General features: G+C 35.4%; 1 protein-coding gene across 1 annotated transcript; it reads left to right on the forward strand.

Annotated features, from left to right (window-relative positions):
- The first annotated feature begins 5,865 nt into the window (after positions 1–5,865).
- Positions 5,866–7,767, forward strand: LOC111372831. The gene is made up of 4 exons (XM_022995246.1): positions 5,866–5,931; positions 6,127–6,312; positions 6,396–7,140; positions 7,256–7,767. Exons 1-4 carry the CDS (start codon positions 5,866–5,868, stop codon positions 7,765–7,767), a joined length of 1,509 nt encoding a protein of 502 aa, XP_022851014.1.
- Positions 7,768–18,217: the final 10,450 nt, after the last annotated feature.

The following is an 18,217-nucleotide window of genomic DNA, read 5'->3' on the forward strand; positions in this document are numbered from 1 at the left end:
AAAGGAAAAGTGGTTTTCGATTTCATGGTAACTTTGGGTTTGATCGTTTTCGGCTAATTGCTAGTCTAATTCGATTGGAATAGAGCCAATGAAATGTGGCTTTTGATTTCACGATAACTTCGGGTTTGTTCATTTTTAGCGAATTGCTAGTCTAATTCGATTGGAATCGAGCCAATGAAAAGTGGTTTTTTATTTCATGATAACTTCGGGATTGTTCATTTTTGCGAATTGCTAGTCTAATTCGACCTGAATGGAGCCAAGGAAAAGTGGTTTTCGATTTCATGATAACTTCGGGATTGATCATTTTCGGCTATTTGCTTGTCTAATTCGATTGGAATCGAGCCACTGAAAAGTGGCTTTATATTTGATGATAACTTCGGGATTGTTCATTTTTGTGAATTGCTAGTCTAATTCGACTGGAATGGAGCCAAGGAAAAGAGGTTTTTGATTTCACGATAAATTTGGGTTTGATCGTTTTCGGCTATTTTCTAGTCTAAATCGATTGGAATCGAACCAATGAAATGTGGCTTTCGATTCCATGATAACTTCGGGTTTGTTCATTTTTGGCGAAATGCTAGTCTAATTCGATTGGAATGGAGCCAACGAAAAGTGGATTTTGATTTCATGATAACTTCGGGTTTGATCGTTTTCGGCTAATTGCTAGTCTAATTCGATTGGAATAGAGCCAACGAAATGTGGCTTTCGATTTCACGATAACTTCGGGTTTGTTCATTTTTGGCGAATTGCTAGTCTTATTCGGTTGGAATCGAGCCAATGAAAAGTGATTTTTTTATTTCATGATAACTTCAGGATTGTTCATTTTTACGAATTGCTAGTCTTATTCGACTGGAATGGAGCCAATGAAAAGTGGTTTTCGATTTCATGATAACTTCGGGATTGATCATTTTCAGCTATTTGCTAGTCTAATTCGATTGGAATCGAGCCACTGAAAAGTGGCTTTATATTTCATGATAACTTCGGGATTGTTCGTTTTTGCGAATTGCTAGTCTAATTCGACTGGAATGGAGCCAAGGAAAACTGGTTTTTGATTTCATGATAAATTTGGGTTTGATCATTTTCGGCTATTTGCTAGTCTAAATCGATTGGAATCGAACCAATGAAAAGTGGCTTTCGATTTGATGATAACTTCGGGGTTGTTCATTTTTGGCGAAATGCTAGTCTAATTCGATTGGAATGGAGCCAATGAAAAGTGGATTTTGATTTCATGATAACTTTGGGTTTAATCATTTTCGTCTAATTGCTAGTCTAATTCGATTGGAATTGAGCCAGTGAAAAGTGGTTTTTGATTTCATGATAACTTCGGGATTGTTCATATTTGCGAATTGCTAGTCTAATTCGACTGGAATGGAGCCAAAGAAAAGTGGTTTTCTATTTCATGATAAATTCGGGTTTGATCGTTTTCGGCTATTTGCTAGTCTTGTTCAAATGGAATCGAACCAGTGAAAAGTGGCTTTCGATTTCATGATAACTTTGGGTTTGTTCATTTTTGGCGAAATGCTAGTCTAATTCGATTGGAATGGAGCCAGTGAAAAGTGGATTTTGATATCATGATAACTTCGGGTTTAATCGTTTTTGGCTAATTGCTAGTCTAATTCGATTGGAATCGAGCCAATGAAAAGTGGTTTTTGGTTTCATGATAAGTTCGGGTTTATTCATTTTTGGCAAATTGCTAGTCTAATTCGATTCGAATCGAGCCAATGAAAAGTGGTTTTTCATTTCATGATAACTGGTGGAATCGAGCCAATGAAAAGTGGTTTTTCATTTCATGATAACTGGTGGAATCGAGCCAATGAAAAGTGGTTTTTCATTTCATGATAACTGGTGGAATCGAGCCAATGAAAAGTGGTTTTTGGTTTCATGATAAGTTCGGGTTTATTCATTTTTGGCAAATTGCTAGTCTAATTCGATTGGAATCATGCCGATGAAAAGTGGTTTTTGATTTCATGATAACTTCGGGTTTATTCATTTTTGGCAAATTGCTATTCTAATTCGATTGGATTCGTGCCGATGAAAAGTGGTTTTTCATTTCATGATAACTGGTTTGTTCGTTTTCGGCTAATTAGTAGTCTAATTTGACTGGAATCGCGCCAATGAAAAATGTTTTTCGATTTCATGATAACTTCGAGTTTGATCGTTTTCGACAAATTGCTAGTCTAGTTCGATTGTAATCGAGCCAATGAAAAGTGGTTTTTGATTTCATGGTAACTTCGGGTTTGTTCATTATTAGCGAATTGCTAGTCTAATTCGATTGGAATCGTGCCGATGAAAAGTGGTTTTGGATTTCATGATAACTTCGGGTTTGTTCATTTTTGGCGAAATGCTAGTCTGTTCGATTGGAATCGTGCCGATGAAAAGTGGTTTTTGATTTCATGACAACTTCGGGTTTGATCATTTTCGGTAAATTGCTGGTCTAATTCGATCGGAATCGAGCCAATGAAAAGTGGTTTTTGATTTCATGATAATTTTGGATTTGTTCATTTTTGGCGAATTTCTAGTCTAAATCGTTTGGAATCGAGCAAATTAAAAGTGGTTTTGATTTCATGATAACTTTGGGTTTTATTGTTTTCGCCTAATTGCTAGGCTAATTCTATTGGAATCGAGCCAATGAAAAGTGGCTTTCGATTTCATGATAACTTCGGGTTTGTTCATTTTTCAAACCGAATTAGACTCGAAATTCGCCAAAAACGAACTAACCCAAAGTTATCATGAAATCGAAAACCACTTTTCATTGGCTTGATTCTAATCGAATTGGATTAGCAATTCGCCAAAAATGAACAAACCTGAAGTTATCATGAAATCAAAAACCACTTTTCATTGGCTCGATTCCATTCGAATCAGACTAGCAATTCGCAAAAATAAACAATCCCCAAGTTATCGTGAAATCAAAAACCACTTTTCATTGGCTCGATTCCAATCGACTAAGACTAGCAATTCGCCAAAAATGCATAAACCCAAAGTTGTCATGAAATCAAAAACCACTTTTCATTGGCTCGATTCCAAATGAATTAGACTAAAATTTGCCAAATAAGAACAAACCTAAAGTTATCATGAAACCAAAAACCACTTTTCATTGGCTCGATTCCAATTGAGTTAGACTGGCAATTTACCAAAAATGAACAACCACGAAGTTATCATGAAATCAAAAATCACTTTTTATTGGCTCGATTCCAATCGAATTACACTAGCAATTTGCCGAAAACGAACAAACCCGAAGTTATCATTAAATCAAAAACCATGTTTCATTGGCTTGATTCCAATCGAATTAGACTAGCAATTCACCATAAACGAACGAACCCGAAATTATCATGAAATCAAAAACCACTTTTTATTGGCTCGATTCCAATCGAATTCGACTAGCAATTAGCCAAAAACGAACAAACCCCAAGTTATCATGAAACCAAAAACCACTTTTCATTGGGTCGATTCCAATCGAATTAGACTGGCAATTCACCAAAAATGAACAAACCCGGAGTTATCATGATATCAAAAATCACTTTTCATTTGCTCAATTCCAATCGAATTATATAATATCCCGAAATTTTATAGAATAAAATTTAATTTTATTTATGCTATATTTTTAATGTTTTGAAAGTTTAGGGACTAAAGTGTATATAAAGTAAACTTTAATAATATTTAGATTAAAATATAAATATTGACGGGACGATGATAAGTATACGAATATTGGGCTCGTTGGATAGATAATAATTAAAGACTCATTTTAGACTCTAGAAAAAATTAATTTGGGTTAGTCTAGCCCAAGTTATCGAAGCCGGAATATATAACATTAAAATATTATTTTTATTACTTTTATTGTTGAAGGATTCACGTGGAGAGAGAAAGATGAAAGTTGTGGAGATATTTTATTTTTTATTATAATTTATGGTTTTGAATTGTTATGGCAGGCACGTGATTTGTTAGAAAATATTGTATTTGATATTATTCCAAATTCAAATCCTTATCCAACTTTTTGTATAATCATTATTATCCTATTCCTTGTGTAGCACGATTTCCACTTCTAGTTGCATCAGGATTCTTTTATTTTTTTATTTCAAATACTCAGCAAAAGTCAGACTTCGGCCTACTTTTATTTCCAAAGCATAAAGAAGAAAAAGAAATACGTTTCTGGTAGCAGTAATCGAAAGCAAAAGTTTCGGAAAGAGATTTTGGATTTTTGCCTTTCATTATTTAATTTATCTAACAAGGTAGGATTTCGAGGTGCAAGTGGGTTGTCCCATTTAAATTATTTCTTCATGTTTGATAAATATTATACTTATGAAAGTTATGATATGTATGTTATGGTCATCCGGTACCAAAGATATGATATTATATAAGCTCTTACCGGTTCTAAAGATATGATATGACGGTATAATATTTTGACGCGTGATTTAATATTTTTAATTGGGATTGCACAATTTCTCGTACCCTACTGAGTATTCCCATATACTCACCCTTTTCCTACTCCTCACAGGTTAGATCGGGTCGTGTTGGAGTGTGGTGGTTCGAAGGTGTGGTTGCGTCTTGTTTCGCCAAATAAAGATCTAAGTTAGCACGTAATGTTTATTTATTTTCAGTTTATTGCAGTAAACATTTATTTATTTACGAATAAATTCTCGTTCATGTTAGTTGCAGATGAATATACGTAGTTTATGATTTTTAAATAGAAGTTTGAACTAAACGTTATTTTCCTTCCTATTGATTTTCAAATCTGTTCTTTCGTATATGTTGGGAAGAAAGAATTGATTGAGTTTTTGAACATTCCAGAAATTCCACCATGGTCTTTTATAATATTTAAAGTGTTTGCCAAGAAAGGACGTACCACCATCTACAATTGGAGTAAAATATTGAGTTAAGGTCCAAAGCATTAATTATGACATGAATTTGATAGATTTTGCTTGTCTACGTGTCAATCATGAATTTAGTTAGGTACTGCATGATTATAGAAAGTAATGGATAATTTGTTTTTAAGTTCTTCCGAGTTTTTTTTATTTATTTTATAGATGGAACTAGAAATATTTTCGTGTTGAATGATTAATTATTTTAATTAATCTTGAAATAAAGGTTTGGTAATGATTTTTGAAACTATTTAAAATTTGGGTCGTTACAGTTTGGTATCAGAGCGTAGGTTTAATCTGCTGTAGACCCACATGGATTCTCATAATTTGTAAAAAAAAAATGATGAACAGTAAGGTTACTGTTCTCTTGAATAGTGTCACGTACTGTTCATGGTGTTAGAATTTGATCGAATTAATTGTACGTGAAATGCATGATTCTGCCTATATGTTATAATTCGTGCGGGGGCATATATATGTATCAATAAGCATGTGTGTGGATTATATATTATATACGTTGGAAACTACGCCCGTGTTTTAACTCCATAGTCCTGCCCAATTTTATAATTTTTAATGGTAAATTAATTGTTTAATGTTGGAGGTGACATACTATGTCAGAGCATTTAATTATTGCCAAAAATGTTGAAATTCAAAGGTCAAACCATCCTTTTAACATTGAAAGGTGTGTGCAGGTTTACCTATATATACATTTAATACACCTTGATGATTGTGTAGTTTTGTGTTTCGAAAAAAAAAAAAATTTACTGTGAACAGTGACCGGACCATTCACGTGAACAGTACTCGGCACTGTTCACGTGAATAGTACTGTTACTGTTCACGTGAACAGTGTAGGATAAAAAAAATTGTGTGATGTTATATATATATTGAATTTTCTTTTTTTTTGTTACATGTTATAAAAGGCTTATTTGCTTAGTTGTTTTCCTAGATAATATTTGTTTAAGGTTAATATTTTTTATTTATTTATGAATTTAATGATAATATTAAATTAAAAGTTATGAAATATGCGAATGATCTTTGGCACTCAACGACCACCAATCGACCACCCTCAAACGACTCTAAGGTATGTAAAAAGGGTAAGAAGATAAATGTACTTAAAGCTTTTTGCGAGATTTAAATGCTTTAAATTTCCTATCTTTAAATGTTAAGACATGCACGTTTATTTTTCCCACTAAATTATGATATATATTGTCATAGATAATTATAACTTATTAGACTTAGTACTAAGTGTGATTGGTGACTTCATATTAAATTTTAGGAAATGGCACCACCTACTCATACGAATTTGATGCGCGATTTACTACGAGCGGTACAAGAGTTGAGTAGGCAAAATCAAGCACCTCCACCACAAAATGCACGCCACAGCAGAATGCATCGCATTTTGCCCCTGGAGTTGTCTCAGTGGTTGAGCAGTTTCGTAGGTACAAGCCTTCCACTTTCGATGGTAATTCAGAACCACTGGTTGTCGAAGAGTGGATAAGAGGCCTGGAGCTCATATTTTGACACATTGCTTGTACGGATGCACAGAAAGTATTATGTGCAGAATTTATGTTGATTGGAGCAGCTGGTCACTGGTGGGAATCTGTTTCACGTACAAGGACGGAAGAGCAACAACATAATCTGACTTGGGAGCAGTTTAAAGATGAAGTGATGGCAAGATATTTCCCACAGGCTTTGAGAGACTTCAAGGAATCAGAATTTTTGCAGCTCAGACAAGGGAGTATGTTACTTACTGATTATGAAAGACAGTTTGAGCAGCTCTCAAGGTATGCCCCGCACTTGGTGGATACAGAAGTTAAGAAGATTAGGAGGTTCGAGAATGGACTGCACCCTGAGATCGGCATGATCATTATGTCCCATCGTTTCACCTCATATCGTGAAATGTTGGAGAGGGCTCATGCTATTTCATATCAGAGGACCTCATTTGAACAGTATGCCCAGCAGAGCAAGGAGTCGTTGGGAAAAAGGAAGTGGAATGATCCAAACAAGGACAGACATAATTGGCAGAGTAAAAGACCAAACACAGGAGTTCGTATTGGGGGAGCTAGTGGGAATATTACACCGTGTCCTAAGTGTAATAAACTCTACAAGGGTGAATGCTTACTTGGGAAGAACATGTGTTTTCGATGTGGTAAGCCAGGGCACATTGCTCTCAACTGTACAGAGCCACCAAAAAGGAAGGATGATGATCATGACAAGAACAAGAAAGGAAAGGCCCGAGTTTTCGCACTAAATCAGCATGAGGAAGAGCAGGATCCGAATGTGATAGCAGGTACTAAATTATTAATATTTTAACACACTTGCTTATGTTCTTTTCACATAGGACTACACATTGTTCCATCTCCATCCCTTAAATGTTAGTCTAACACTATAAATTATAAAAACAGGTATTCTGTTATTATCTGATGTGCCTGCTTATGTACTTTTTGATTCTGAGGCTACCAATTCTTTTATCTCTGCATCCTTCGTCGTTAAGTCTAACTTTGCATGTGTGAGAATGAATAATGAACTAGAGGTTAGCATTCCTTTAGGAAGAACTCTTTGCACAAGTCAAATGACTAAGGCCACTAAATTAGAGATTGACGGAAAAATATTAGAGGCAGACTTGTACCTTTTGGAGATGAAAGATTTCGATGTTATTTTAGGCATGGATTGGTTGGGGATTAATCATGCAACCATTCGATGCTACGAGAAAGAAGTATTGTTTCATAAACCAGGAGAGGAAGAGTTCCGTTTCTTCGGGGCAAAGTTCAAGTCTCGACCTCGCCTCATATCAGCTATGCAAGCAGAAAAGATGTTAAGAAAGGAGTCATGCCAGGGATTCTTAGTTAACATCAATAGTTCTCAACATACAGAAATGACCGTTAACGATATTAAGACTTTGCAGATGTATTCCTAGAAGATTTGCCAGGCATTCCACCAGATAGACAAGTGGAATTTACAATTGACTTAGTTCCTGGAGTGGCACCAGTATCTAAGGCCCCGTACCGAATGGCACCGAAAGAACTTCAGGAATTGAAGTTGCAATTGGAGGAATCGCTGGAGAAACGTTTCGTTCGATCGAGTGTATCTCCTTGGGGAGCTCCTGTACTTTTTGTTAAGAAAAAGGATGGGAGTATGAGGATGTGCATTGACTATCGAGAATTGAACCATCTGACCATCAAAAATAAGTATCCGTTGCCAAGAATAGAAGATTTGTTTAACTAGTTAAGGGGTGCTTCGGTGTTTTCAAAGATCGACTTGAGGTCAGGGTATCATCAACTAAAAATCAGGGCAAGCGATATACCGAAAACTGCTTTCAGGACTCGTTATGGACACTATGAATTCACTGTCATGCCTTTTGGTTTGACCAATGCTCCAGCTGTATTTATGGATCTCATGAACAGAGTGTTTCATCAATACTTGGACCAATTTGTTATAGTCTTTATTAACGACATACTCGTGTACTCCAAAGATAAGAAGCAGCATGAGGAACAACTCCGAATAGTACTTGAGACTTTGAGGAAGGAGAAATTATATGCTAAATTCAAGAAGTGTGAATTTTGGCTTGATCGCGTAGGTTTCCTTGGTCATGTGGTTACCGCCCAAGGAATCGAAGTAGATCCTGCTAAGGTGGAAGCAGTAACAAATTGGCCAAGTCCGACCAGTGTGGGTGAAGTCCACAGTTTCTTGGGATTGGCTAGCTATTACAGAAGATTCATTGAAGGCTTCTCAAAAATAGCAGGACCAATGACTCAGTTAACAAGAAAAGGCGTGAAGTTTCAGTGGACGAAAAAGTGTGAAAAATGTTTTCAAGAACTCAAGCAGGGGCTAGTCTCAGCTCCCGTATTGATGATACTTGAAGGTTCAGAGGGATTTGTGATTTACAGTGATGCCTCTAAGCAAGGTTTAGGCTGTGTACTGATGCAACATGGAAAAGTGGTTGCTTAAGCCTCGAGACAGTTGAAGCAGTATGAGCAAAACTATCCAACGCATGACTTGGAGCTTGCAGCAGTTGTTCACGCCTTAAAGATATGGCGTCATTATCTTTACGGTGGGAAGTGTGAAATTTATACGGACCACAAGAGTCTCAAATACTTTTTCACATAGAAGGAACTAAATATGAGACAGAGGAGATGGTTGGAGTTAGTGAAGGATTATGACTGCACAATTTATTACCATCCGGGTAAGGCTAATGTAGTTGCAGATGCCCTAAGTAGAAAGACAGGAACACAGTTAGCAGTTTTACCCACAGTACAGGAACACTTGATAAGGGAGTTTGATAAATTGAGATTGGAAGTTATCACGCCCCAACTCAGATTTCAGCGAGAATAAGAGCATTCATGATTTAACCTACACTTCGAGATCGAATCAAGGAGGCACAGGATAAAGATCCATTATTTTACAGAAGATAAAGGTCGAGATTGGTATAGATAAACATATAGGGTTTGAAGTATCTACAGATAATGCGCTAACTTTCAAAGGAAGACTGTGTGTACCTAAGGATGAAAGTATAAGAAATGAGATATTAGAAGAGGCTCATTCAACCCCTTATTCTGCTCATCCAGGTGGTACGAAAATGTACCAAGATCTCCTGGATGTATTTTGGTGGAGAAACATGAAGAGAGGAATTGGTCTGTTCGTGGAGAGATGTATTATCTGTCAACAGGTTAAGGCAGAACATCAAAGGCCATCAGGATTACTGAAACCGTTGGATATTCCAGAATGGAAATGGGAACACATAACGATGGACTTTGTGGTAGGCCTCCCGAGATCAGCAAAAGGTCACAATGCTATCTGGGTAGTGGTGGATCGTCTGATGAAGTCAGCCCATTTTCTTCCAATTAAAGTAAACTTTAACTTGGAACAGCTGGCACAATTATACATCAGGGAGATAGTCAGGTTGCATGGAGTCCCAGTCACCATTGTTTCAGATAGAGACTCGAGGTTCACATCTAAATTTTGGAAAAGTTTGCAGATGGCCATGGGGACAAAACTGAAGTTTAGCACAGCTTATCATCCTCAGACGGATGGACAATCAGAAAGAACCATCCAAACTTTGGACGATATGCTAAGGGCATGTGTTTTGGATCTTGGAGGTAGTTGGGAGACACCCCTGCCGTTAGTGGAGTTTGCTTACAACAATAGTTTTCAGGCCACTATAGGAATGGCCCCGTATGAAGCTCTTTATGGTAGAAAGTGCAGATCCCCTATCCATTGGGATGAAGTTGGGAAAAACGGAATTTTGGGTCCAGAAATCATTGAGCGAACAGTTGAGGCAGTGGATAATATTAGGGCAAGAATAAAGACAGCGCAAGATCGACAGAAAAGCTATGCTGACAGTAGAAGAAAGGATTTAGAATTTCAAATAGGTGACAAAGTCTTTCTAAAGGTAGCACCAATGAAGGGTGTATTGAGATTTGGAAAGAAAGGGAAGTTGAGACCACGGTTCGTCGGACCTTTCGAAATTCTTGAAAGGATTGGTAGTTTGGCTTACAGACTTGCCTTGCCACCTGAACTAGTAGTAGTGCATAATGTGTTCCATGTTTCGATGCTCAGAAAATATGTTCATGATCCCAATCATGTGGTAAGTTATCAGACATTAGATGTACAAAAGATCTATCATATGAAGAAATTCCGACAGTAATTTTGGAAAGAAAGGTACATCAACTCAGGAAGAGAGGAGTTCCACTGGTTAAGGCGCAATGGCGAAATCATGGACGAGAGGAATCAACTTGGGAGAAAGAAGAAGAGCTTAGAACCAAGTATCCAGAACTTTTCGATTAACCAAGGTAAATTTTCGAGGACGAAAATATTTAAGGAGAGGGGATTATAATATCCCGAAATTTTATAGAATATAATTTAATTTTATTTATGCTATATTTTTAATGTTTTGAAAGTTTAGGGACTAAAGTGTATATAAAGTAAACTTTAATAATATTTAGATTAAAATATAAATATTGACGGGACGATGATAAGTATACGGATATTGGGCTCGTTGGATAGATAATAATTAAAGACGCATTTTAGACTCGAGAAAAAATTTATTTGGGTTAGTCGAGCCCAAGTTATCGAAGCCGGAAGATATAACATTAAAATATTATTTTTATTACTTTTATTGTTGAAGGATTCACGTGGAGAGAGAAAGATGATAGTTGTGGAGATATTTTATTTTTTTATTACAATTTATGGTTTTGAATTGTTATGGTAGGCACGTGATTTGTTAGAAAATATTGTATTTGATATTATTCCAAATTCAAATCCTTATCCAACTTTTTGTATAATCATTATTATCCTATTCCTTGTGTAGCACGATTTCCACTTCTAGTTGCATCAGGATTCTTTTATTTATTTTTTTCAAATACTCAGCAAAAGTCTGACTTCGGCCTACTTTTATTTCCAAAGCATAAAGGAGAAAAAGAAATACGTTTCTGGCAGCAGTAATCGAAAGCAAAAGTTTTGGAAAGAGATTTTGGATTTTTGCCTTTCATTATTTAATTTATCTAACAAGGTAGGATTTCGAGGTGCAAGTGGGTTGTCCCATTTAAATTATTTCTTCATGTTTGATAAATATTATACTTATGAAAGTTATGATATGTGTAATGTGATTATGATATGTATGTTATGGTCATCCGGTACCAAAGATATGATATGATATGAGCTCTTACCGGTTCTAAAGATATGATATGACGGTATAATATTTTGACGCGTGATTTAATATTTTTAATTGGGATTACACAATTTCTCGTACCCTACTGAGTATTCCCATATACTCACCCTTTTCCTACTCCTCACAGGTTAGATCGGGTCGTGTTGGAGTGTGGTGGTTCGAAGGTGTGGTTGCGTCTTGTTTCGCCAAATAAAGATCTAAGTTAGCACGTAATATTTATTTATTTTTAGTTTATTGCAGTAAACATTTATTTATTTACGAATAAATTCTCGTTCATGTTAGTTGTAGATGAATATACGTAGTTTATGATTTTTAAATAGAAGTTTGAACTAAACGTTATTTTCCTTCCTATCGATTTACAAATCTGTTCTTTCGTATATGTTGGGAAGAAAGAATTGATTGACTTTTTGAACATTCCAGAAATTCCACCAAGTTCTTTTATAATATTTAAAGTGTTTGCCAAGAAAGGACGTACCACCATCTGCAATTGGAGTAAAATATTGAGTTAAGGTCCAAAGCATTAATTATGACATGAATTTGATAGATTTTGCTTGTCTACGTGTCAATCATGAATTTATTTAGGTACTGCATGATTATAGAAAGTAATGGATAATTTGTTTTTAAGTTCTTCCGAGTTTTATTTATTTATTTTATAGATGGAACTAGAAATATTTTCGTCTTGGATGATTAATTATTTTAATTAATCTTGAAATAAAGGTTTGGTAATGATTTTTGAAACTATTTAAAATTTGGGTCGTTACAAATTAGGCTAGCAATTCGCGAAGAACGAACGAACCCGAAGTTATCATAAGATCAAAAACTACTTTTCATTGGCTCGATTCCAATCAAATTCGACGAGCAATTCGCCATAAACGAACACGCCGAAAGTTAACAAGAAATCAAAAACCCCTTTTCGTTGGCTCGATTCCAATCGAATTAGAGTACAACTCGCCAAAAATGAACAAACCCGAAGTTATTATGAAATCAAAAACCACTTTTCATTGGCTCGATTCAAACCGAATTAGACTCGTAATTCGCCAAAAACAACCTAACCCGAATTATCATGAAATCGAAAACCACTGTTCACTGGCTTGATTCCAATCAAATTAGACTAGCAATTAGCCATAAACGAACAAACCCCAAGTTATCATGAAATCGAAAACCACTTTTCATTGGCTCGATTCCAATCGAATAAGACTAGCAATTTGCCAAAAATGAACAAATCCGAAGTTATCACGAAATCAAAAACTACTTTTCATTGGCTCGATTCCAATTGAGTTAGACTAGCAATTCCCCAGAAAAGAACTACCAGTAAGTTATCATGAAATCAAAAGCCATTTATCATTGGCTCGATTCAAACCGAATTAGACTAGCAATTCGCCAAAAACAAACAAACCAGAAGTTATCATGGAATCCAAAATCACTTTTTGTTGGCTCGATTCCAATCGAATTAGACTAGAAATTCGCCAAAAATGAACAAAGGCGAAGTTTTCATGAAATCAAAAACAATTTTTCATCTGCTCGATTCCAATCGAATTAGACTAGTAATTCGTCAAAAACGAACAAACCCGAAGTTACCATGAGCTCAAAAACCACTTTCTTTAGCTCGATTCCAATCGAATTCGACTAGTAATTCACCAAAAATGAACAAACCCGGAGTTATCATGAGCTCAAAAACTACTTTTCATTAGCTAGATTCCAATCGAATTCGACTAGCAATTCACCAAGAATGAACAAACCCGGAGTGATCATGAAATCAAAAACCACTTTTCATTGGATCAATTCCAAACGAATTAGACTAGCAATTCACCAAAAACGAACAAACCTGAAGTTATCATGAAATCAAAAACCACTTTTCATTCACTTTTCATTGGATCGATTCCAATCGAATTAGACTAGCAATTCGCTAAAAACGAACGAACCCGAAGTTATCATGAGATCAAAAACCACTTTTCATTGGCTTGATTGTAATCGAATTAGACTAGCAATTCATCGAAAATGAACAAACCCGAAGTGATCAGGAAATTAAAAACCACTTTTCATTGGCTCGATTCCAATCTAATTAGACTAGCAATTCGCCAAAAACGAACAAACCCGAAATTATCATTAAATCAAAAATCACTTTTCATTGGCTCGATTCCAATCGAATTAGACTAGTAATTCGCTAAAAATGAACAAACCCGAAGTTATCATGAAATCAAAAATCACTATTTATTGACTCGATTCCAATGGAGTTAGACTAGCAATTCGCCAAAAATGAACAAACCCAAAGTTATCATGAAATCAAAAACCACTTTTCATTGGCTCGATTCCAATCGAATTAGACTAGTAATTCGCTAAAAATGAACAAACCCGAAGTTATCATGAAATCAAAAATCACTATTTATTGACTCGATTCCAATGGAGTTAGACTAGCAATTCGCCAAAAATGAACAAACCCAAAGTTATCATGAAATCAAAAACCACTTTTCATTGGCTCAATTCGAATCGAATTAGACTAGCAATTCGCGAAAAACGAACGAACCCCAAGTTATCATGAGATCAAAAACCACTTTTCGTTAGCTCGATTCCAATCGAATTAGACTGCTAATTCACCAAAAATGAACAAATCCGAAGTGATCACGAAATCAAAAACTACTTTTCATTGGCTCGATTCCAATCGAATTAGACTAGCAATTAGCCAAAAAAGAACAAACCCGAAGTTATCTTTAAATCAAAAATCACTTTTCATTGGTTCGATTCTAATCGAATTAGACTAGCAATACGCCAAAAATGAACAAACACGAAGTTATCAGGAGATCAAAAACCACTTTTCATTGGCTCAATTCCAATCGAATTAGACTAGCAGTTCGCAAAAAATGAACAAACCCGAAGTTATCATGAGATCAAAAACCACTTTTCATTGGCTCAATTCCAATCGGATTAGTCTAGCAATTTGCCAAAAACGAACATACCGGAAATTATCATAAAATCAAAAACCACTATTCATTTGCTCACTTCCAATCGAATTAGACTAGGAATTCGCTAAAAACGAATGAACCCGAAGTTGTCATACGATCAAAATCCACTTTTCATTAGCTCGATTCCAATCGAATTAGACTAGCAATTAACCAAAAATGAACAAACCCGAAGTTATCAGGAAATCAAAAACCACTTTTCATTGGCCCGATTCCGATCGAATTAGACAAGCAATTCGCCAAAAATGAACAAACCTGAAGTTATCATTAAATCAAAAACCACGTTTCATTGGCTCGTTTCCAATCGAATGTGGCTAGCAATTCGCAAAAAAACGAACAAACTTGAAGTTATCATGAAATCCAAGACCACTTTTCATTGGCTCGATTCCAATCGAATTAGACTAGCGATTCCCGAAAAATGATCAAACCCGAAGTTATCATGAAATCAAAAACCACTAATCATTGGCTCGATTCCAATTCAATTAGAACACAATTCGCCAAAAACGAACAAACCCATAGTTATCATGAAATCAAAAACAACATTTCATTGGCTCGATTCCAATCAAATTAGACTAGAAATTCTCCTAAAACGAACAAACCCGAAAATATCATGAAATCAAAAACCTCTTTTCATTGGCACAATTCCAATCAAATAAGACTAGCAATTCGCCTAAAACGTACAAACCCAAAGTTATCAGGAAATCAAAAACCACTTTTCATTGGCTTGATTCCAAACAAATTAGACTAGAAATTCACCAAAAATGAACAAACCCGAAGTTATCGTGTAACCAAAAACCACTTTTCATTGGTTCAATTCCAATTGAGTTAGACTAGCAATTTGCCAGAAATAAACAAACCCAAAGTTATCATGAAATCAAAAACTACTTTTCATTGGTTCGATTCAAATCGAATTAGACAAGCAATTCGCCAAAAATGAACAAACCTGAGTCATCATGAAATCAAAAACCACTATTCATTGGCTCAATTCCAATCTAATAAGACTAGCAATTCGCCAAAAACGAAGAAACCCGAAGTTATCACGAAATCAAAAATCACTTTTCATTGGCTCAATTCCAATAGATCAAGACTAGCAATTCGCCAAAAATGCATAAACATAAAGTTATCATGAAATCAAAAACTACTATTCATTAGCTCGATTTCAATCGAATAAGACTAGCAATTCTCCAAAACTGAAAAAACTGGAAGTTATCACGAAATCCAAAACCACTTTTCATTGGCTCAATTCCAAAAGAATTAGACTAGCAATTCGCCGAATACGAACAAACCCGAAGTTATCATGAAACCAAAAACCACATTTCATTGGCTCGATTCCAATTGAATTAGGCTAGCAATTTTCCAAAAACGTACAAACACGAAGTGATCATGAAATCAAAACTACTTTTCATTGGCTTGATTTCAATCGAATTAGACAAGCAATTCGCTAAAAAAGAACAAACCCGAAGTTATCATTAAATCAAAAAGCACTTTTCATTGACTCGATTCGAATCGAATTAGACTACCAATTCCCTAAAAACGAACAAACCCGAAGTTATCATGAAATCAAAAACCACTTTTCATTGGATCGATTCCAATCGAATTAGAGTAGCAATTCTCCAAAAACGAACAAACTCGAAGTTATCATTAAATCAAAAACAACTTTTCATTGGCTCGATTTCAATCGAATTAGACTACCAACTCCCCAAAAATGAATAAACCTGAAGTTATCATGAAATCAAAAAACACTTTTCATTGGCTCGATTCTAATCGAATAAGACTAGCAATTCGCCAAAATCGAACAAACCTGCAGTTATCATGAAATCAAAAATCACTTTTCATTGGCTCGATTCCAATCCAATTAGACAAGCAATTCGTCAAAAACGAACAAACCTAAAGTTATCATGAAATCAAAACCCACTTCTCATTGGCTCGATTCCAATCGAATTAGACAAGCAATTCGCCAAAAAAGAAACAAACCCTGAGTTATCATGAAATCAAAAAGTACTTTTAATTGGCTCGGTTCCAATCAAATTCGACGAGCAATTTGACATAAACGAACACACCCAAAGTTATCAAAAAATCAAAAACCACATTTCATTGGCTTGATTCCAATCGAATTAGAATACAACTTGCCAAAAATGAACAAACCCGAAGTTATCATGAAATCAAAAACCACTTTTCACTGGCTCGATTCAAATCGAATTAGACTCGTAATTCGCCAAAAACGAACAAACCCGAAGTTATCATAAAATAAAAAATTACTTTTCATTGGCTCGATTCCAATCGAATTAGACTACCAATTCCCCAAAAATGAACAAACCTGAAGTTATCATGAAATCAAAAACCACTTCTCATTGGCTCGATTCCAATCCAATTAGACAAGTAATTCGCCAAAAATGAACAAACCCGTAGTTATCATGAAATCAAAACCCACTTCTCATTGGCTCAATTACAATCGAATTAGACTAGCAATTCGCCAAAAATGAACAAACGCTAAGTTATCATGAAATCAAAAACCACCTATCATTGGCTCGATTCCAAACGAATTAGACAAGCAATTCGCCAAAAAATGAACAAACCCTAAGTTATCATTAAATCAAAAACCACTTTTCATTGGCTCGATTCCAAACGAATAAGACAAGCAATTCGTCAAAAACGAACAAACCCGAAGTTATCGTGTAACCAAAAACCACTTTTCATTGGCTCGATTCCAATTGACTTAGACTAGCAATTCGCCAGAAACAAACAAACCCAAAGTTATCATGAAATCAAAAACCACTTTTCGTTGGCTCGATTCCAATCGAATTAGACTACGATTCCCAAAAAACGAATAAACTGGAAGTTATCATGAAATCAAAAACCACTTTTCATTGGCTCGATTCCAATCGAATAAGACTAGCATTTCACCAAAAATGAACAAACCCGTAGTTATCGTAAAATCAAAAACCACTTTTCATTGGCTCGATTCCAATCCAATTAGACAAGCAATTTGCCAAAAACGAACAAACCCGAAGTTATAATGAAATCAAAACCCACTTCTCATTGGCTCGATTCCAATCGAATTAGACTAGCAATTCGCCAAAAACGAACAAATGCTATGTTATCATGAAATCAATAACCACCTATCATTGGCTCGATTCCAATCGAATTAGACAAGGAATTCGCCAAAAAATGAACAAACCCTAAGTTAACATGAAATCAAAAACTACTTTTCATTGGCTCGATTCCAATCGAATTTGACGAGCAATTCGACATAAACGAACACACCTAAAGTTATCAAGAACTCAAAAACCACTTTTCATTGGCTCGATTCCAATCGAATTAGAATACAACTCGCCAAAAATGAACAAACCCGAAGTTATCATGAAATCTAAAATCACTTTTCATTGGCTCGATTCAAATCGAATTAGACTCGTAATTCACAAAAAATGAACAAACCTGAACTTATCATTAAATCGAAAACCACCTTTCATTGGCTTGATTCCAATCAAATTAGACTAGCAATTCGCCAAAAATGAACAAACCCGAAGTTATCATTAAATCAAAAACCACTTTTCATTGGCTCGATTCCAATCGAATTAGACTAGCAATCCGCCATAAACGAACAACCACAAAGTTTTCATGAAATCAAAAGAAAAAACTTTTCATTGGCTCGATTCCAATCAAATTAAACTAGCAATTCGCCAAAAATGAACAAACCTGTAGCGACCATGAAATCAAAAACAACTTTTCATCTGCTCGATTCT

Source organism: Olea europaea, unplaced genomic scaffold (genome assembly GCF_002742605.1).
Source record: "Olea europaea var. sylvestris unplaced genomic scaffold, O_europaea_v1 scaffold1034, whole genome shotgun sequence".
Lineage (NCBI taxonomy): Eukaryota > Viridiplantae > Streptophyta > Magnoliopsida > Lamiales > Oleaceae > Olea > Olea europaea.

Excerpts from the sequence above, each read along its gene's own strand:
- LOC111372831 (XM_022995246.1), top strand. The coding sequence starts at position 5,866 with ATGAAATATGCGAATGATCTTTGGCACTCAACGACCACCAATCGACCA. Across the intron at positions 6,313-6,395 it reads CAAGCCTTCCACTTTCGATG|AAAGTATTATGTGCAGAATT; the intron begins GTAATTCAGAAC and ends ACGGATGCACAG. Across the intron at positions 7,141-7,255 it reads GGATCCGAATGTGATAGCAG|GTATTCTGTTATTATCTGAT; the intron begins GTACTAAATTAT and ends TTATAAAAACAG.